The 22,367-nt window shown below is 40.4% G+C and overlaps 1 protein-coding gene and 1 long non-coding RNA gene across 3 annotated transcripts in view; one reads left to right on the top strand and one right to left on the bottom strand.

Moving 5' to 3' along the window:
* Positions 1-18,699: 18,699 nt before the first annotated feature.
* On the bottom strand, positions 18,700-19,279 carry LOC107837273 (uncharacterized). The gene is made up of 2 exons (XR_001663293.1): positions 19,179-19,279; positions 18,700-19,024 (listed from the first exon to the last, which is right to left on the bottom strand). It is a non-coding gene; the product is annotated as an uncharacterized LOC107837273 (long non-coding RNA).
* A 38-nt stretch (positions 19,280-19,317) lies between these two features.
* The window catches only part of rxraa (retinoid X receptor, alpha a), a 116,515-nt gene continuing 113,465 nt past the window's right edge, over positions 19,318-22,367 (top strand). For both annotated transcript variants that reach the window (XM_007561626.2, XM_007561625.2), the window contains exon 1: positions 19,318-19,397. In XM_007561626.2, coding sequence (XP_007561688.1) covers positions 19,370-19,397 — 28 coding nt within the window. In that variant the 5' untranslated portion in view covers positions 19,318-19,369. The remainder of the gene's footprint in view (positions 19,398-22,367) is intronic.

The following is a 22,367-nucleotide window of genomic DNA, read 5'->3' as shown; positions in this document are numbered from 1 at the left end:
AATGCAGCAGCGCATGAAACGTTTTCCGGACTGCGGCGTCCTTTTTCCTTCATATAGCGTTTACCTCAAAGTCACAGAGAACAAACTGTTATCAAAGGGAACGGGAAGGCAAAGATATAACTCAGCGCTTCGGCTGGAGAACTCTGAGTGAGGAGAAAGCCTTCAGTGTAAAGTATCTGCAGGGATTCTGCTCTGCCTTTTATATTTTATGCGATGGACCGAAACACATTTGTGCGTGATTGAGCGGATGGAGAAGGATGCATGGTTTTGCCACAATTTGTAGGAATACAAACCAGAAAAGTACACCACTCGGTTTCTCATCATTATAACAAACTGCTTTCAGAAGTCACCTAATTAGTTCAACTGCAAATCCACAAAAAGTGTTTGTCCACCGAACCTGAGAGCGTCAATCAGAGTAACCCAAAGAGATGAGGAGAACAAAGGTTTTCTTGTTTGCTTGGCAGGGTCTGGATTGTATCTTTGGATTTGGTTGTCCTGTGTGATAAAGCCTGGCTTGGTGAACTCATGTTTATGACACGGTGGCCTGGATCTGGTTGACTGGAGGATATAAGTTCTGAGATGTGTTGTGCATCTTTATGAGTATGAGGCTAACCATTCCTTTAGTTGGTATAAAAAGCATCCCTTTGTATTTTTATATTTTTGTACATTCAAAACACGCTAAAGCGTAAGAACAAAGTCCACCTGTGAAAGTTCAAAACCAGAACTGTTCTGGTTTAACTGACAGATGATGTTCCGCCTTTCAAGCTTTAAGACAAGACAAACACACCCAACCTTGAAGGCTTGCTATCTGCCTGCTGTGACTTTAACTGTCACCGTTACGTGTGATTTAGGATGCTTGAGCGCAGACAATTTCTGCACCACAAATTCAAGTAATCATGCACACGGACTATAGAGCATGAAATGCATAAAATCCATGCTGTATTCCCATGTGGAAGAACCCGCAGCAGTGAGAGGCGTGCGTCTCTGCTGATGTGTTTTTGAGCATCGAGGGGGGGGGAGGGCCAGGGTTTGCTATGATCCGCTCCTTAAAAGCTACCTTTCCCTGTCCAGTACACTTTCCTCGGCCGTCTCACACAGAGTGTGGCTCTGAGTGGGAGGTTTATCCTCCACCTAGTGAGGCAGCACACAACCAGGTCCTGGCCTTCTCCTCTTTCCCTGCAGGAAAAAATGGACACCAGGAGGAGATGGGTGTGGACAGGACATCCATCTGAAGGGGATTTATGCAAGAAGCCGCTGACATGCCCTGTTGTCAGACTGCTGGGAGCAGGGCTGATGAAATGGACAGGGTTATGGTCACCTCTTTAGCACAGCATGAATGGCTCCCTCTGCATAAGTGATCAATCCTATTTAGTCAACAGAGGAGGGAAAGTGGAGAGGATGGATGCGCGGCGCCTTCTGAACTCAAGATTTATGTTCATTCCTTTGAAAACGACTAAACCAGACTGATTGCATCTCCTCTTAAGTCCTATGCAATGTATGTTTTGTAAAGATTTTTATATGTATTTATTTAGTAATCACTGTTTGTCCGAGGGATCAATGTAACATGAAAAGGAAGCCTTTTATTTATTTGTTTTTTTTTATTAGTAATTTATTTTTTCAATGTAAGAAAAAATTCAAGAACACTATCAAATTATCAAATTTAAAAAAATAAAATATAGCAATGTTGTTAAAGGCGACTAAAATCAACAGAATGCAAACATGACATGAGAAAAACACTTTAAGCAAACACAGGAGAAACCAGCATAAAACATGAAGCTTTTTCAGTCATTTCAAATTCTTCTGTTGGGATAACCTCAGAAAGTTGTTGCAGTGAATGAAAGAGGCAATTTCAGACCATTTTCTCCAACTTCTTTACATACTGAAGAACAACAAATGTAATTTAAAAAGTCTGTGAGCAGAGCCTGCTGGTAGTCATGGTATTTGCACAGTTAATATCTTTTTTCCCCCACAATAACTAATGAAATGACCAATTAAAATGATTATTTATTATCTCAGGTTATCTTTCGTCGATGGTCAAATTTGATTAATGATCTGGGACATTTAAGTGCGACAGGAAAACAAAAGCAAAACAAAGAAAATCTAATGACTTTTGCATCACTGGATATAAAATGAACATAGAAAATCTGTTTTCATGTCTTTTCTGAACGCCTGCTTTTCTGTTGTTCATACTGAGACAGTTTGCTGTCTCTACCTTTACATACAGGCCTGTCCTCTTTCCATGAGTGGTGCACATCCTTTCTGTTTCCTGTGCCACATTTCACGTGAGATTGTGCAATGCTCTCAGCTTTCAGAGAATTACATTCTTTCTGCAGACTCAGATTCCGTCCTCACACTGCCATGGCTTAATCAAGCCATAACAGTGTGTGGCATTGAGCTATACGGGGGTTTTTTTTTTCGTCTTTTTTTGGTAAAATAAAATCCCAAGGTTTGTTTTGCATTGTATCCTGTTCTGAATTCTAACCAGGAGGAGGAAAGTAGGTTAGATTCTGCCAAGTGGCTCTGGTTTCAATCCGGTAGCAGAAAACGTGATTAGTTTTTTTTGTGTCCAGAAATACTTATTGTTATTCAGAATAGTGGCCCATTTTATTTTTCTGTTGCATTTTATTGTTTTCTTTACAGCATACAGGAAAGACAATATAAAACATATAGCTAATATACATGCAAAAGAGGCTACAGTAGGTTCAGCAAATGCTGCAGATGAAGAGATAACTAGAGGAGGCAGCATGTGGGCAGAATGGCCTTGAAAGCATTGAGTTTTAGAAAAAGTGCATAAAGAGACCTTCAAACTAAGCAGCTCTCCATTAAATAATAAAATAATTCATTTTTTCTTACTGAATTCTCCACATTAGCTTTGCAGTATGTACGGACAGATCGGCCTCTATCAACTGATTAGGAATTATATAAAAAGAAATAAAATGCCCTCACACCAGAAGCCACAGGTACTTATAGAGTGACACATTTGTTAGTCTGTGGCCCTGTTTGTCCTGCAATGACCCAGATCCTTAGAGAACGTGGTGTTGTGGACTCTAACCCGGTTCTGGTTTCAACTGGAGGAGGAAAAGGGCCACATCACCACAGATCCATCACTGTGCTTAACAGTGGGGATGAGGCAAAGTGTATGTTTTAAGGAACAAGCTGTCTTGCCACAAAAATGTTGCGGTGTGGTCAACTTTTCAGATTCTTCCCCTTTTTTTTTTTTTTTTGAAAGTTCACCCTGAATGATTCAATTTGCTTCATGCTACGAAGAAACGCTTCCGTCCTCACCGCTTCTTTCACTGCACCGACGTGCAGAAGGCCAGTGCAGCTTCTTAAGCGTCAAACTGACTGGAATGCAAACAAACAAGAAGTTAGTTGGTTCCAGTGACAAACGGCCCGCCTGTAAATCTTGGAGATAAGTGATAATTGAGCCATCTGTGCAGACGCTGCAGTAAATATTTCAGCAGCGGTGGACTGAGCTCTCCGTCTGCGGCTCAGTCTCTCCTCCCGCTTCTCATAATGTGATTAATCCCAGGCTGGATTTCCATTCTGTGTTTCTTTAGTGTTGGGGATTATATTCTGTAATGCACCTATTTCTAAATATATCTGGTTTCCTAAAGAGAGGGCGGGAAAAAAACACACACTTTGATCTTCCCTCCACTTCTTGTCACTTCCAACCTGAGTCTCTTGCAGCTCCACACCAGGCATGAGAGAATATCTTTGATTTTACGCAACGATCAGGGAGCCCACCGCCTGCTGCGTCCGGGCGTACCCCTCAGTTAACCTAGTCAGAGACTTTGAGTTCCTCAAAATGATATGAATACTCTGCACTTTTTCACGTTTTCTTCATGTTAAAATTGCAAACATGGACGCACTTCAGGCTGACTTGATGTGACCAACACAAATTAGTTCATAGTTTTGATATACAAACAAAAAGGCACTTGTTTCTCCACGTTGGATAATTATATTCTAGAAAGGTTGGACTTTTCTAAAAGGAAATTCAGTGTGAAATAATGCCAAAGCAATAAAATAAGTGCTTTATGTAGCCAACAATGAATAACCTGTCTTACTGAAAGACATTTTCATTAATGCCACCACTAAAAATGTGAGAATCTGCAAGAAAAAAGAAAATATTAGGAGAATTTAGGCTTAATGATCCGCCTTCTCCTGGCATCCTCCTGTTTTTTTCTAGTAAAACCACTCCAAGTGTCAGGGTGACCTATCACATTGCATAATTTAAGCGTGGACCTTTTGAATAATGAATTTAAATCTTCCATCTGATATGACTCTATAAAGGTGCGGAGGACTGAAATCTGCACAGCTTTGTGTCTCCCCAGTCCTGCAGGCTGCTCCTTTAAACCGTTTGTGTTTTCTACAATTTAAATCTTAGGCAGATCAAAACAGTCCTTCTTTTGCCAGTTTTATTGTTGCTTATTAGCCGGGAATAAAATATTTTCTTGTACCGGGAGCCCTTGCTAATAAATCATCTTTAATCAGTGCTGCGTCTCCCATCTGACCAACTGTCCATGTTAATGTTCCATCAGGCCTTTCGGCCTCATTCATCTCCTGCCTTTGTGTTGATGCCAGCGAGGCATCAGGCTGTGGGAACCCAGTGTTCCTAAAGAGCCAGCAGCCATTTGCAGTCGGTGACGTTGTGAACCTGAGTTTTATTAATAAACAAAAGCTGATGTGTGTTCATGGCCCGAGAAACTACAAGTGATTAGGCCCCCCGTTAGAAGTTTGTCAGAGGGTTAGGGGACTGTCAGGAGTTTGGGAATCACAGCCACAGTTGGTATCATTAGCAGCGGAGCAATGGATCCAAAACCAGCCTGAGGCTGCTCATCAGTACTTGTCAGAAAGACAGCTTCATTAGTCACTGTCCAGATGACGAAGGCTATTGTAAAGGGTATCTCATCCCCCGCGATGAGCCAAGTGTCCTCACAAATAGGTTGCTGACCTCCGAGGAGTCTCTGGTCCTGAGGGGGAGGAACTGGGAGAAACCAAAGATAAGGACAGGCCAGGACTGGGGTGAGGGTTTACTGACCGCAGGGCATAGCCAGGACAGAGGCTCCCCTCTCCAAACAGCCCCCCAGACCCCCATCTGAACTGCCCCTGACCCCCGTCCGCACAATGAAGTTAGCAGGCTGCCGACTCCTGTGTGCTTGGACGAAGAGGCAGATTCCCCAAGAAGAGGAGAGTGGGCAAAGCCTAACAACCACCCCCATCGCCCCCAACCGCCGGTAAAAGTTTGCAACATTTATCTGATCTGTAGCTGGATGATTTGAAGTAGAGAGGCAGAGAAGACGGACGTGAAATAGTTATAAAAAAAATAAAAATTGGCACCTTTTTGATGTGTCTTCCCTTTGATTTTGTCTCTCTGCGTAAATGACAGCACTGACAGCATGCAGGCATCTGTCCAGCAAGCAGGCCGATGATGGATGCTTTGATGTTAAAGTTGTCTGGATCTTCACAAGTCAGTGTTTTTGTTTTTCTGGTATTCATTTGATGCACTTTTGCGATCTTGACTTATAAACATGACTTAATAAAGTCATTCAAAGAGAAAGATAATCGCGTCGGTGACGATAAAGTCGTTTGAAGGAATTGAGAGTGGTTCTGTAAAATATTCATCAAAGTTTTGCAGTGTAGTTAAATAATAAACGTTGTTTTCATGGTGTTGTGCATAAACCAAAATAATGAATTGTTCATTATTTTTAAAGCAATAATAGAACACAAAACTGCACCAATTGTTATATACTTTTGAATTTGTGCAAAAGAAAAAGCTGAAAAAAGTTAATCTTGTGTTGTCAGTCACATGATGTCAAACTGCGTGAAATGTTGAAATCCCAGCCGCTAATTTGATTACACTTTGTTATGATCAAGAGAAATTTACCCATTTAGGTTTGAGAACAACACCTTAAAACCACAGTATTGTTACACTAAACAGCTCTAATATTTGCTGAAGACATTTGCTCTTTAAACTCTTCATTATTCTTTACATTTCAACTTTAGCACTCTGTTCCCCTGTTTTCTACTTTATGCACATTTGCTCAAACAGCGAGCATGCTCATGTTAGCATTTCAGAAGAAATTGATTCATAAAGATTCACACAGCTTCCTCGGCTTTGTTCTGCCAACCGAGACGCTGCAGCTTGTAAGATGCGCGTGAAAGGAGCTTTGCATAGAATGTTACTCTGCAATTTATTTATTTTTCTGTCTCAGATCCCAAAAAAACCCCCAGAAAAAACACAGCCAACTGCTTGCTCAATAAGCCCCCAGAGGTGGATTAAACAGGTGCTGTTACTGAAGTGGGGACTTCATTAAGGACATTACAGTAATCACAGCATAATGACCCCATCGTGCCTTCAGATGTAGGTGAGGAGGGAGGCGAATTTGGAGTCTTTCTAGTGTGAATCTTTTTATAGCAAATGTCTTTGTGACATCAGAACAGCTCTTCAATCAAAGGAAGTAAAAGTCCAGATGTTGATCTGATCCAATATTGTAGCAGATCTAACAAAGAATATGTCAAATCTGGAAATATTTGCAGTCTGTGTGCATTCCTGCAGGAATGCAAAGTCTACTGCTGCGGTCAGTAATGGCCAGAATCTATAAATAGTTCTTAAAACAGTTTAAAAACATATCATCATCTAAACCTCTTTATTGAGCTGTTTATTGATGCTCTGTTTACTTTTCCAGTCTCAGATGTGTTGAAATTGAAATTGAAATTTATTTCGAACATGATACAAATATAAAAAGTAATATAGTACATAATAAGAAAAGTGAATAGAAAAGAAGAAAAGAAAAAAAAATACAGATATCTGTTTCAGTTAACATATCATGCTCAAAATGGGTAGGTAGAAGTAAAAACTTATTAACTCCTACCCCCTAGACACTTGAAAACTTACAATACTACTGTTATTTTAAAAAAAGAAGAAAAGAAAAAAAGTTGGAGTTGGAGTCTGACATGCAAATTCAGCAGGAATGGAAGTGCTATCACATTACAGAAAGTTGCTTTATTAAAATATTTTGAGCTTCCAACATCTGTCTGCAAATAACCAGATGGTGTTTGGTTGGAAGCAGCTTATAAGAAGAATTTGGTACGAGGTAAAAAAAAACCCAAAAACATAGAGAATACACTGGCCTAAAGCTGGTAACTCCAAATATTTATTTTTTGATTATTTTTTCTTGTTGAAATGAAATACAATTACTTTTTTCTTTTTAATTTGGTGATCCATCTTTTAAGTGAAGCCTGACAAATAATTTTGGACTTAACTGTATGGGCAGAAATTGCAGCTTTATACCAGCTGATCAAAACCAACACTAAATGTTCACATAAAATCCTTCTGGACTGGAAAATGTTGCTCTACTTTATTAAAACCGAGATACTGGAATAAGATCAGAATCAAAAGCGTTTTTTGAATATACACTGTGGTTTTTCTCTATTTTTTTTTTAGTAAGCGTCAAGTGTTATAAGTAAACATTCACACCTTATTAATTGTAATACTTGACAAAATTTTGGCCAGCATATTTTGCAAAATAAAAAAAAAGAAGGTGATTTGACACAATTTGTGCAGTTTATTATTTATCATAATACAGGAAGGAAATGCTATTAATCACGTGCTTATTTATGTGGCTGCAGTTGAAGTGTGTACTGTTTTGACTGCATCCAGTTACATTCTTGTTTATGTGGGTTGCTGCATTTAGCCCGGTGCCGTTTTGCTGCACATGCAGGATTTCCTATGTTGATGTGGCCTGCAGATTTGCAATCATTCAGTCAAACATGTTGGAAACATTTGGAAGATTGACAGAAACAGAAAAAGGTTTATTATATTTCTAAATATAACGTTTTGCAGTCTTAGGTGGATGTTTATGCCAGTGCCGTAATGCAGCAGTTCACAAATATTTTAGACCAAGCAAGCATAATATAATATATCTACCCCTGTATGTGGCATTAGTATCTACCATACTCAAAATTAGAGCATTGATTGTTCTTTTCTGATGAAAGTTTTAAAAGTAAACTTTAGCCCCAAGAGAGTCCAGGTGAGTTTTGATTTTTAACTTTATGCTTTTAGGACAAAACAAAACAAAACAGGGACTTCTGTGTGTTTTGAATTAAACTGAAGGGATTTTGACCCATCTACTCATTATTAGCTATGACAAAATGAAGGCAGACCTGTAGAGGCCCATGTGGTGACACAGAAATATAAAGTTGAATATCGTCAGCATAGACGCTGTGAGGAAAGTCCCGGTTCTCCTTGATTCCAGCTAACTGGATCATATAGATGTTGATTGATGAGGAATGGACCACATGTGATCATGGGATGCTCTCACTTAAAATTAACCAGTGACACAACATAGTCCCAGCCTGACAGAGAGCTGAACCAGAATGTCTTTCCTAAGATTAAAGAAAAAAAATCCGCAGAATAAATTTAGATCAAAGCCCAACTTATAAATAAATACACATTTTTATGTTTTTGACCACTATAAAGTACTTAGCTACCAATGTGAAAACTATTTTCCCTAGACGAATAAAACAGCCAAGACAAAGTTTAGTTCTTTTGTGTTTCCCCCATCATCCCATGACATAATCCCTCGCATCATCGTCCCTAATGACAGTCGACAACTGTATAATCATTCTGTCTGGTGGTTAGCAATTCTAGAAATACTGTGATTTTTATTGCGAGTTCAAAACATTGTGAAAAATACATTTGTACATAATCCCAACCTAATGCAGGCAGTTACTGCAGCTCTCAGGTAAAGAACTCCACCAGTCTGAATAATTCAGGGCTTTCCTTTAAAGAGCCAGTACACTTTTGTTGCATCAGTCTTCAAAAGAAATTTGAATGGCACGGCTTGATTAGCCACAGAAAGTTTTTCAAAAACTGTCCCACGAGTGTCCTCAGCTGGAACCCGACATGAAAAGCCTGACTGACAGTGAGGAGATCAAGCATCTGTAAGCCGTCCTCCATGAATAATGAGGGGGTGTGTGTGTGTGTGTGTGCGTGTGTGTGTGTGTGTGTGTGTGTGTGTGTCTGTTTGAGAGGGCACATTTTGCGCTGCATGATTTTGCATATTTGAAAGTGGGTAAGTGGAAGGCTTGTTTGGGTGTGTGTTTGTTTCTTGTGCGCTACATCAGGACGCTTGCCCTCAGGATGATGCCCCTGAGTCTCCACTGCCAGCAGCACCGGCCCTCCCGTCTCCTTGAATCTGAAATTTCAGAGCTGCAGCTCAATGACAAGACATCTCAATTCCTACTGTAACCCCCGAGCAGCATGACAACCTCCTTACAAATTGGCATGCTGGGACTGTTGCCTCACTCACACAGAACGAGGCTTTTGTGGCTTTGAAAGCCTTTTGAAAACATTTTTTTACATGGAGCAGGATATCACTTTCACGACAGAGGAAAAAGGATTAGCTGTTAGCGTACTGTCAGGGATGGCTTTAATGCCATTAGATTTCTTTGTGCTTTCATAAAGTAAATCCAGTCTGTTTATTTTGACAAATTTTATTACCAAACATCTCCAACCTTTTTTCCTGTGATACAATTTGTTCCTTTTGTCCCCCTAATGCCAGCTTTTCAGCAACCAACTTAAAATGTGCAGGTTGGACTTTATTAGCTTTTTCCTGTGCAGTAAGAAAAATGTCAAACGTAAAAGCTTTCCTTGCATTTTGAGGTGCAGGAGCGAGCCTCCTCTCCCCCTCTAGCGGGCCCCTCGTTGGGGTGGGAAGAGGACGGAGGTCGTCGACTGTGTTCAGACAGAGAGGAAAAGGGTTAATCGTGCTTGGGACAGGCATCTCCTTGAAGTGGGAGGCAGTGGTAGGAAGTGTCCAGATTTATGGCGCTCCGTCCCTTGTAATCCGCCTTCACCGTGGCAGTTGACCAGCAGACAGGAGGGGAGAGCAGAGAGGAGCCGTAAATCACGGCGAGAGCGTGGCTCAGACACACACACACGCATACGCAAACACAAACACCGCCAGTTCGCAGGCAGATAAAGTGTGAGGGAAGGGCGGCTCTCCAGTAGCCTGCTGACAAACCGATAAAGCTGCTCTTGGATGAGAGATTTATGTCCTTATTCCTGGCTTTTATTTTTCAGCCAACATCTTCAGAACATCTACAGCAATGGGTGAATTATGACAGACCCCACTAGGTTACCTATAGTCATGTGTTCAGAATTATACAAATAGTTTTGTTTCCTTTACCGAACAAAACTCACAAGAAGAAAAAAAAAAAGTTTGGACATGAAATAAGATGTCTGCAAACAGATCATGCTGCCTCTTCCCAACATAATTTGCAGATAGACAAAATACACACTGGTTAAAAAATAGACAACGGACAATGAATCATTCTTTGCACGTTGCCTAAAACGGACTTTTAAATTTCAAAACATCAATGAATAATGATGAGGCAATCGAGCTTGTCTTTAGGCAGTTCAGCTCTTAAGAGAAGTAAAAACTTGCTTCATATTTTATTCACAAAAAAGCATTTTCATCTTCAACGTTTGGCCAAAATAGAGAAGGTAGTGAAATCAAATTTATATAAAATTCAGGTTATTCCAATTTATTTTAATACTGTCCAAATTATAAGCATTACATCTAACTTGTAGACTAACTATATTGCTCAGAGCCTTAGTTCATTATTATTATTATTATTATTATTATTATTTATTTTGGAGTATTATTAAGGTAACATTAATTGTAATGTCTTCTGTCCTGTTGTGTCATATTGTAAAACATTATAACATTTTATATGGTACCCCTGGTTTAATTTAAAATGTGTACAATCAGATACATATTCAAATCCAATTACATGCACTGTGGTTCTCTGAATTCCAATTTAGTCCAATTATATTCTAATTAAAATGAGAGTTGCTGCAAATAAAAATAGCAACAAGATGCATTTGATGGAGACGATAAGGCACAATACCAACTCTTCACATATTGGGAGCAGTGCTCCAAAATAAAAAACCCTTAAAATGTGATTTCACACTAAATCTGCTACATTTTGTAAAATAGCAGGAAACATTTATTCTTTCTTACTTTATTGGCAAATGAAAAGTGCCTGTTTAGACAACTTTATATATGAAACAGCGGTGCCGCTATTTTCTTCACCCACTGAGGTCTCACACACCAAAAAACCTCGTGTTCGACACAAGAAAAAGGGACTTTGATTTTGGCCAATGAAAACCCACTATTTCTATCGCATCCGCATATTCTGACTCAGTGGTTTATTATTAGCTGTGGTCTACAGCGTGTGTGCAAGAAACTGTCAACACTAGTTGGTGAGCAACCAGGAAGCCACAGAAGGGGTGTCTTGTTACTCCACTTCACTCTAGTGTTCCTCTCAGTGAAATTACTCTCTGATGCTTTCAAGAGCCGCTGATTCAAGTCCCTTCCCCTGTGGTCAGACGATCACTCGACAAGTGGGAACACTGGGTCTGCGCAAGCGACAGTTGGAGAACAATAATCCCCAAAATCTACACTGGCCTGTCTTTTCTTTAGATCCTGGTGGTTTCAGTAGACAGTGGGTGGGGAGAGGGGGGGGATCTGGTCACACTTTGACTGCTGTGCCCACATGGACTCTGGCCTGGTTAGACCATCCATCCTTGTGGCGGCCGTGTGGCCCCACTCGCTGAACGTGTGCTGTGCCCTGTGTGTACACAAGATCTCTGGCCTCAGCAGGGAGTGTTTACCCAGCTGAAGTCCAACTGTGTCCCACTATCTCCTTTCTCTGTACTGTAAAGAGAAAGGAAATCACATCAAATAAATCTGTTGACTAATAAATCTATGATTCTCTGAGGAGTTTAGGTCAAATAAAAAAAGCATTAGACTACATAGCTGTATTCCATGCTTAGATATTTTGCCTTTTCAATATATGCAACTTGCATAAAAGTATTTGCAGCTCAAGAATATATTTAAGGCTAACTTTCCAAACAACGAAGATCTCTGGAATGGCAAAAATGGAAACAATGACCACTGATTCAGAAAAATAATGTAGCAAAAACTTCAACTTCGCAGTAATTGTGGGTGAACTCCATGATGTAAACTCAGGCAATGACAGATTTTTCATCAGTTTTGTTGCTGCACTACTCTGAAAGACATGAAATCTAAGGTTTAGTTACAAAAGCATGACCTTTTCTCTGTGGCTGAGCTAAATGAAGTAGTGCCCGTTTTCTCTACCACATCTGTTGTTTGGCTTTTTATAGCCAAACTTTGTGAAGTATAGCGTAGTTTCAGTGGTGTGGCACAGAGTTTCATCAGGATAATATCTCGACCACTGAATTGCAGAGTCATTTGTTGCACATGTAAAATACAGACTGATTATGTGTAAAATAGTGAGACTTGTCTTGCAGACTCTGTGTTTGTAAGTCGCCATCTTACTACAGTCAGAAACTTCAGCTCATTTCCTCCTTCAACTTCTGAACATCCATTTAAGTAAGAAACTTCACCATCGCTGCTTTTGTCTTATTCACCAACTTTTCTTGTTTTCTGCCCTGCGTCTTTTTTTTCTCCCGTAATCTTTCATATTTCTCAACTTTGATCACGGTATCTCAACCGTAAAACCTTAACAAAACTAAAGTGTTGTTAAAAAAGATATTTGCATTTACATTAAATTGTTTTCTAAAGAACTGACACTTTATAACTCTACATATTATATTATTTGAGGGAAAAAAAACAGATGTAGCGTTCAGTACAAATCTTGTATTAAGAATGATCTTGGAAGGGAAAAAAAAAGCAAATAAATATAAATGAAATGATGACATCTCTGCTTATCAAGCTGTATAAAAAAAATACAAGTGCTTGACTACACCTTCAACCCTCCACACAGCCATAATTCACCCTCACAATCTGTCAGCCCCGGCAGCGGTAGCTCCATCATCTTGCAATAATGCTTCACTCAATTGTTGGGAGGAAGATGATGCTCTTCAGGGAGGGTAATTCGCCCCTCTGTGATAAAAGCAGCCCAAGCCGAGAGCTGACAAGATTTATTGTTGTGTCTTTTTAAATGTAGCCAATTTCACTTTAATATGATATTAAAAAATGATGCATGCCTGAGCTTTGACTATTTGTGTTGAGGGAATCTCATTTTGGCCAGAGGCAGCATTGAAAATCCAAGATGGCACGTTAGAAAGATAGTTGATGGTATCTTCAGTGTGGATTGGGGCCCTTTAGTAAAAGAGGCTCCAATCAATTATGAAAATACAGCGCCACTTTTTAAATTCGGATCTGTGAAATGAGCCTTGATCTGATGACAAAAATGCACAAAACAAAGAATTAATGTGCTAAAAAAAAAAAGAAAAAAGTCAGAGGAACTGCATATCTGCAGGGGGTGATTTTTGTTCCAAATTCAAATTAGTATAAAACAAACCAGATTTTCTAATTTGTTCAGATTCTCTACCTAAACTCCCAGCAAAACATGTTTAGCACAATAATCATCAGCAAAATTGAGTAATTTCACTAATAGTTGCAATACTTTTACTGTGCAGAAATGTCACACTGTATAAAAAGTCCAAGTATGTAGCTTTTTTTTATGTTTCCTCACTGAGTATTCTTCACATCCACAAATTTGGTGTTATAGTAAGTGCCTAAACACACTGATATAAATAGTATAACTTACTATGGACTTGCAGTTCAGAAGAAGTCAGTTGCCCGGCCTCCAAATGTTACAAAAAAAACACAACATTGTTATTGCACAACAATCTGCTGTGTGGGAATGCTTTGTTTGGCTGCAGAAGGAAGCGTTGAACTTTCTCCAACATTGCACACAGGGAAAACACAGCAGGAATATGCATGTTGTATGTTGAGTGGGTACTTGCACAACAAAGCCAGAATTGCGAGAAAAACTCTCTGACTGTGCTGGGATTGCACACTTGCTAAAAATATCCTAAACACTTACATTTGGAGGAATTTAGTTTGGGCAGTCGTGAGCTGTTTGTATTCCTGAATTTACACGTCAAATGATTTTAAACAATGAGGGGAAACAAAAAAGATGATGATGTCATGGCTTTCAAAAACCTCTGATAGGTGAGCTTACACATCTGAGTTATTGGAGACACACCCGTGAATGTATTTTAAGGCCACACCTGGAAACACACTACTTCCTTGTTTGATATGATGGGAAAGTCACATAAAACAACCCCAGATATTAGGGAGATAATTGTGGCTCTGCAGAAGTCTGGTTCATCCTTAGGAACAATTCCCAGATGCTAGAAGCTGCCACATTCATCTGTTCAAACAATTATACGCAAGTGTAGACATGGCTGGAATGTCCAACCATCACTTCGCTCAGGAAGGAGACGGGTTCTGTCTCCCAGAGATGAATGTGCTGATTGTGCAAATTGACCCCAGAACAAAATCCAGAGACCTTGTGAAGATGCTGGCTAGAGCACATAAGACTCTTTCATTATTTACAGTAAAACGTGTCCAATACCAAGGTGGGCTGAAAGACCCCTCAGCAAGGAGGAAGCAAACACTCCAAAAGAAACATAAGAAACCAGATTGCAGTTTGCAGACGCATACAGGAGCAAAGATGATGAAACTGAAGTACAACTGTTTGGACACAATGACTGTTGCTACATTTAAAAAGACAGACACTGGTGCAGTTGGGAACACCATCCCAACTGTAAAGCATTGTGGTGGCTGTTTGCTGCAAGAGAAATAAAATAGATGGCAACACGAGGAAAGTACCTGATGTGGAAACACAATGAGATGTACCTGACAAGACGTGATGTTTCACAAGATTTTTTTATGTTTGGACATACTCAACACATTTTTTTAAAGACACTGACAAATAGTATATGACAAAGTTTGAAATTCTGTGATGGCAATGGACATTTTACTCACATTGTAGTTTAGCATTAATAATATTCAAGAGGATGGGATGCAGCTTGGGAAGTTAGGTGGAGTGATACTGGACAAACTATTGCAAAGCAGCCAATCCAGCAGTGTCATTCTTTTTTCTCTACTGCTGACTGGCTGGACAACCAAGAGCTGAGGGAAGGAAGACTGCAGATGTTACCACAACTTGAATACTTCAAGTATTCAGATTTTATCTATTCTGGAGGACTGCTGGGATCCTTAACCCTCGTGAATACCAATAAAGACAGTCCTCTGTATTACATTGGTCAAGGTATCTCAGCATACCTTTGTGCCCTCCAGTGATTCCACAAACTAATTTTCCAATGACAGCGGTTTGAGCGGCAGAGGTTCTTCTTTACAAAACTTAGAAAAATGTAACAGCTCTAACTCTGAGCATGAAAGCAGAAATTCATAAATCCACAACTAACTATTCGATAGGTTAGCATGTCCTCGTGGTGTTATTAGAAGCAACAGGGCTGCTTGGGAAGCTGTTTGTTACACGCATGGTGCTCCTCTTTCCTGCCTCTGTGCTCGTCTCCAGCATTTACTGTGTCAGCTCGTGTTGATTTCCGCAGGGGAAGTTGCCTCACTGCTATCCCAAGACAAAGCCCTGACCCTGGGGGTCAAGGAATGTGAACTCGGGATGTGATGATTGGGACCTTCCTTAGGGGTGGACAATGCAAATGACCTAATGATGTCAGAATGCTTTTGGTACTCCTTAATGCTGACCATATTTTTCAATGCCCAACTTTCTCGCCAAATTTTGATGAAATTTCATAAGAAATTCAGAGGATTTTGAGGTATTAAGTAATTAATTGCTCCGATGGTTTTAGAAACGGGCACATTAAGCAGAGTTTCATTTCTGAAACTGTGCACCCTTTAAAAGACTTAATGATTTATTCAAAAGATAGTCCTACCTGAATTTTGAAAACCATTGTCGAAGCCAATGAATAACTGTCAAAGCCATGATAACTTTTACGGATGAGCTCCTTGTGAATGGTTTGGGCACAAAGGACACCAAAAGGCCCTTGTCCCATTTATCACCCATTTTAAGAGAGGGGAAAAAGGGGAGAAGAGGAGAGCTGTCAAAGCAACCACAGCAAAGCGTAGCATAGCAGTGGGGGTCTCTCATCCCCTGAGGCCCCAACACGCTGCATAAAGTTGAGAAACAAAAGACATAACTGAGCCAAGAGATATTGTGATTCAGAGGTAAGTGTAGACTCAGGGCCTTTGAAAGCCCCTAAAATGTTAGGGACTGAAGAGAGCTAGTACACCCTCAAGAGAATTTATGTGGATGAAGGTGAAGGGTCGGACTGCTATTCATCATGGCTTGAGTCAAGGATTAAATAGCTCGATCCAGCGGAAAGATGAGAGAACCTGTCCAGATTGAGGTGTTTAAAAGAACCGTGTTGCGTCTGCCTTGCATTATGAAAAGGGCTCAGGACAAAAAAAGTCATATGAAGTTAGCACACAATACAGATAAATCTAACGGATCATCGTAAAAAGTTGATCTACGTGTTGGAGAAGAGAGATTTAAGACGTCTTAACAAAAACCAAGAAAGAGGCACTCGAAGAACAAATTGTATTTTCTTCGCTCATCTGCAACTCTCGACAAACACATTTTATTCCGATACCTTTTGAATCATTAGACTTCATTTTGCTCTATTTTTCCTCAACTGCCTTTGATCTCAGATGTGTCATGCATTGCATTAATTATGCATCATAACTCAGTATACGCTGGGAACACCTTTGAGTTCTTAGCTAAAGCAAGATCACAGCAGGGGCCTAGTGGCTGGCTGCAGCAGGCATTTACATCGCCTGCAGAACTTCTATGTGAAGTCTTTTTGTGAGAACAATGAATGTTCTGCTTTCATCTAGTTTATGTGGCCAGAATCGGGTGTGGAAGTGCAAGGAATGTAAAAGGGACATGACTTGATCCCAATCGATTACACATGTCCAGCAAAAACAAAAAACAATGACGAGAAACATCAAGACTGCACATCGGTCTAATGCTGTGAAAGGTACTGAAGGATAAACAACTTACATTTATGAACAGATGCATGGCCGTGACAAAGGTTTTGCCCCTTTTTGCTATTTTGTCACATGTTAATACTTAAGATTATAAAAAATGTCAAAAAAAAGTTTTTATCAGGGTAAAAATCTTATCCAAAGTAACGTGGCCCTCTATGAGAATATAACGCTGATAACCACATTTGTAAATTACATTTCACCAGCCACATGCAGGCCTGCTGGTTAACCCAGAATAAAACGCAGAATGAAACCAAACCAAACAAAAAAAGTCACTTGCATACGACCATCCTGATGTCCTAAAGTCGGCTAAATGATCTCAAATCAACACATCGTGTTCTTATCTAAAGAAACTCAAGTGAGAAAAAAGGCCCTGTCATTTCTGAGACATTTCCTCAGTCTCAGAAATGTTACAGAGACTTTTATAACCCTTTGAAATGTCAGCAAACCTTTACTTTGCTTTCATAATTTCACAGGGACAATGCACACTGGCAGACAAGTGTGCTAACATGCCAAAGTTAGCAATTCGTTCACAGAATTATGTTTAAAACAGACTACCTATTTTTCTTGGAAATTATTTGAGTCATATTCTGTTATTGCTTTGCTCCTCCTAATACCTCAAACTGAGAGTGAGTAACTTCAGAACAAAACCGCCCAACTGAAGAAACCTCAGCTCTATGAATTAGTAATGGCCCCAAAAACCCTTAAAGACAGTCTCATTGCTTTATAAACCAGACCAGGATAAAATCAGCAAAAGAAAGTATTGAAAACTGGAATATTTTATTTCCACGGAGGCAAAACAATACATGTGGAAAACAAAAATAGGAGTCCAGTAAAGAAAGGAGTGAGAGATGCAGCTCTGCAAGTTTAGTAGCAAGCAAAATGAGCACAGAAGATAAAGCTCGGTCAGAGCAATAACAATTGGCCGGATTTTAAAAATGTCAAAAGATAGCATAATCTAATGATTGTTAAAACGTTTTTAGTGATGCAGTAAAACTGCCTAGAGTAAATCTGCGAATAGGGATCAGGACAAACTCTTTCTCATTTTAAATTATTGTAGCAACAGGGTAAAACACACTTAACAGTGGGTCTTATTATGATTTTATATAATAAATAAATCAAGAACATGGTATTATTTTTATTATACAAATAAAAATCAGAAAAGTGTGACTTGCACTCATGCACTTTTAGTCTGATGCCTTTGATTCCACTTCAGCTGACTGCCTTCAGACAGCCCATGATATCTGGAGGTCCTGCAGGGATCTGGAGCTCAGGACAACTGTTGTTGGAGAGCTAACAGTTCACATCATCCAGAATCCACCATCCCCAGAATGAAACACACTGTAGGTTGGACAGAATGATGCTATAAAAATGCTTCCAGGGAGTCGACGACCCGTAACATAAAGCCAGAGCTACAATGTGATGCAGATGAACAAAGCAAATTCATTCAGACCTAAATGAATGAAATTAGGTCTGAATTCATTCATTTATTCCAACCAGGAATCTGTTCAGACATTATTCCATTTGACTGAACTTTAGCTGTGCTGTAAAACAAAGAACTTTCAAACGTTTCTGTCTTTAGAAGTGAAGAGCTTGCAGCAAAATATGGTTCTGCAAAGTGCTGAAGAAATTTGTTGCAACGAATTTCATTTTAAGGATCTACGGTAAGGGTGAGCAGAAATGCACAATATGCACTTTTTGCAAATTTTCAGTTGCCCTGACAATTCTGCACTATTTTAAATATTAAAATCCTCTTGAAATCCACTTGAAAATACATTTTAGAGTTGGCTGTAATGCGACACAGTGTTAAAAGAGGCATAAATGTAGAACATGTATGTTTTTTTTTATTATTATTCTTAATCAAAGTGAATAAAACACTCGTGAGCAGATGTGGATCCACTTCGGATTCTGGCAGTTGTGTGAGACATAAGTTGAACAGTTGTGTCTGATTCAACACAGGTGACCAGAACAAGAGTAGCTGCTGCAGAGCTGAAGGGGCTGATGTAGAAAACGGTACGCGATGCGCTCCTTGTCTTCCATGTTGACTCCAAACTTCGCAACGAGCCTTTCATGTCTATCCGCCTGCGTCGCTGCAGTGCGGCGTGCGTTGGTGTGAGTACCCCCTGCACAGGTCCCTTTCTGCTGCGCTGTTCCAGTAGTTGGAGTTGTTGTACAACCGAGAGAGAGAGAGAGAGAGAGAGAGAGAGAGAGAGAGAGACCAGCAGCTGAGTGTGCAAACAGAGGCAGAAACATTAGGTTATCTCCTGATATTATCATCAGACACCACGCTGTCACTTTTACCGCTCAGAGTCAAGTCCGCTCTCCTCCGAGAGGTCCCCCAGCAGCCACAGGAGCCGCAGCAGCAGCAGCAGCAGCAGCAAGCCGGAGCAGCAGCGCCCAGGTCCGGTTCGCTTTGCTCCAGCAGCCGCCTGTGAGAAAACTCCCCGAAACGCGGTCGTCTCAGCTGGCATGAGCTAACCTCCGAGTCCGACATGGAAACCAAACCGTTCCTGTCATTGGGTAAGTTCGCCTCACTGTGTTATGAGCGAGGTGTTTGGTTTTTATAACAGCCCTTCTCTGAGGTTTCTCGCGAAACGTGTCCTCGCGCGCTGCCCCCTTTTCTCTACCTTTTTTTTTTTTTTGACAGCGCGTGGAGCGAGTTGCCAGACGCGCGAGCCGCATTTAATTCGCACAAAAACAACATCGTAATCCGCAGGTTTTTAGCTAAAACAAACACATTTCCGACTCGCTGACTACTTAGCTGCTGTGTGAGTTGATGACATTTTACTTTGATACGGACTGACGGCGCTCGAGGTTCGCTGCGCGCAGAGGTCGCGTGCGCCGCATCAAAATCGACTTGGTTCAACTTTAAACTTTCGAACTAACTGTTGACACAATGCATCAGCTGTATTTGCAACCATTTCTGCAGATATTCCCTCGTTTCCTGCGCTATAGCTTGTTGGACACAACCAATTTAAGACTTTGCTGCAGAAAAGGAAGCTCTAACTTGAACGGACCGCTGAATATTTCTTAGATCTTAATGATTAGGGCATATTTAGATGGAAATACTGCTTCGGAGGGTTTCGGTTGTTGCGTTTAAATGCAATGTAAAGGCGATTTTTTTTTTCCAACTTAAAGTAGAGTTTGAGATCAGATAAAGATAGACCCATTCTCAGATCAGCTGCACGAAAATGACCTCTGCACATTGCTCAATAGTTTAAATTTGGACGGCTTTTATGGATGGGAATTGTGCAGTTAATCTTTGCATGGATCATTGTGCAAGATGTTTCTTTTTTTTTTTACGCCGTTGTAGGTGCTTTATTACTCAGATCTTAAAAGTTTTTTCATATGTATATACAATTTTCCTTTCTTAGATTCTGACGCATGTATTTGTTGCATGTAACTTTTATGATTCTTCACATCGATAAAATTACACTCAACGAGAAAAAGTTTGAATTAAGTTTAATTGTGCTGGAGCTTCTGCTGGTCAATCCCTGACATTTATATGATTGCAAATGGTTTAAAAAGCAATGCATCAAAGTAATTGCTGTTGCATTCCTTGCATTGATGCTTGTTGCATATTTTTAGACAAAAAGAAATTCAGGAGTTTTTAGTTTTGATTAATCTAATGATTAGGTAGAAAATAATTATGGTAATTGCATAACACAACCATTTTAGCCTCTAGCAAACTCAGGGTCCTGTTGGGGGGATGCAGATGTTTAGAAATGTATAAGGGCCCTTAAGCCTCAACAATCCAGACTAAAATCTTAAATCGAATTCTTTACCGAACAACGTGCCAGTGCAGAGATATCAGGTGTAACTAAGCTAAAAGCTTTAAGCAGCTGCAGAACATCCTAAGAATTGGACGGAGGCAGTTCAAAATGTAAATGCAATAGTCTGAGATCGGTTCTAATTTGTACTAATTGGTTGTTTGAGTTTGCTGCTTGAGCGAACACAAGCACACGGCACTGTGAATCATTAATGCCCAGCTCCACTGTAAGTTAGTCAAAGTAAACAGAGCGGACCCTTGTCCCTCTGTGGCAAACCTGAGCCCAGAGCTGCAGGTGAGCCCCCCTCTGTTATTGTGTCTGTTGCTTTCTCATAAGGGCGTCGAGTTACACCTCCACGCATTTCATCAGCTGCCTGTTCCCTTTGCACCAGAGGGGGAGGCTGCATTCGCAGGGAGCAAACAGGCTCCGGCCACGGCTTTCTTCAGTTACAGCCTCTGCTTGCTGACGGTGTTGCCCCAGCACCCCTCTCTGCGGCTTCCCAGAAACACGCTGAACCGCTAGCGCCGCACACACTGACAGACTGTTATTCCAGGTGCGCTGTATTGTGTGTCCACGCTGGTGCTGATTCAAGTTTCAGACTGTCTGAACGTGCAGCCAAACTTGCCCAACTGACAGAAAAAGCCTTACCTGACACTGAAGGGATCGGTGTAAATTTCAGCTCTTTTCCATCCGAGTTGGACCTAATCTTTCTCTGCTTCATCAGCAGCTTTTATATTGTGATTCTTCTCCTCTTTAAATCATCATTCATCTCTTGGATTTCTCCATTAAAGGGACCACTTGAGCTGCAGTTGTTTAATTGGCCTCTTCAAGGACACCCCGATCCTCAAAGACCTTGACTCTATTGATTATCCACTTGCTTGACGTAATTATCCAAAGTTGTGCTGCATTTGAAATTCTGACATGCATCCGACTGAAACGACAGCGGACACGTTTTACAATTATAGATTGGTTGTTGGCTGACAGCACCCTGCCTTTGCAGCGGATGCTCAGTATTATGTGCTCTGTTGCCTGATCCAAACTACTCCACACATGTGATTTTAAACTACAAAGAGAGGAGGGGTGACATTGAAAGGAGAATGTGTCCTTTAGTCAAAGCAAATCGGAGGATGGTGGTGATGACAGTCTGTCAGGAAAGAAACAAATAGTCTGAGAGACAAAGAGAGCTGTTGAGCACAGCAGAGTTCAACTGCCTTGCAAAAGTATTCACACTCCTTGAATCACTTTTGTCACATAAACATCTTTTATGAAAAGAAATCTTTACATTTTCCCTGCATTTATATGTAGTCCTCTCCTCTCTGGTACACTTGAATAAAATCCAGTGGAACAAATTCGGACTTACAGGCCACAGAAGGAGAACAAGTATCACAAATGCAGCCAAGAGGCCCGTGGAGGCTCCAGAAGAGCTGCTGAGATCCACAGTTCATTTGAAAGGAAGCGTTAGTCTGTCTGACATGGACAGAGCAACTGGTCTTTATGGGAAATTGCAAAAACAAAAGCCACTGACCATGCTGGTTGCAGCATCATGTTGTGGGCCTTCACATGGACACTGGTCAGAGTTAGTGGGCTCAATTTAGAGTTTTCTTGTTGGCAACTTCAAAAGATTGGCATGTATTTAAAAGACGTAAACCCACCATTCAAAATACCTGCTAGTGAAAAATGTGTGTTTGCTCTCCTGTGGTACTCGCTTTCCTGTAAAACT

The sequence above is a fragment of the Poecilia formosa genome, unplaced genomic scaffold (assembly GCF_000485575.1).
Source record: "Poecilia formosa unplaced genomic scaffold, Poecilia_formosa-5.1.2 Scaffold129, whole genome shotgun sequence".
NCBI classification, from domain to species: Eukaryota; Metazoa; Chordata; class Actinopteri; order Cyprinodontiformes; family Poeciliidae; genus Poecilia; species Poecilia formosa.
Note: the sequence above shows the minus strand (reverse complement) of the source record. Positions and strands in the feature narration are given on the sequence as shown.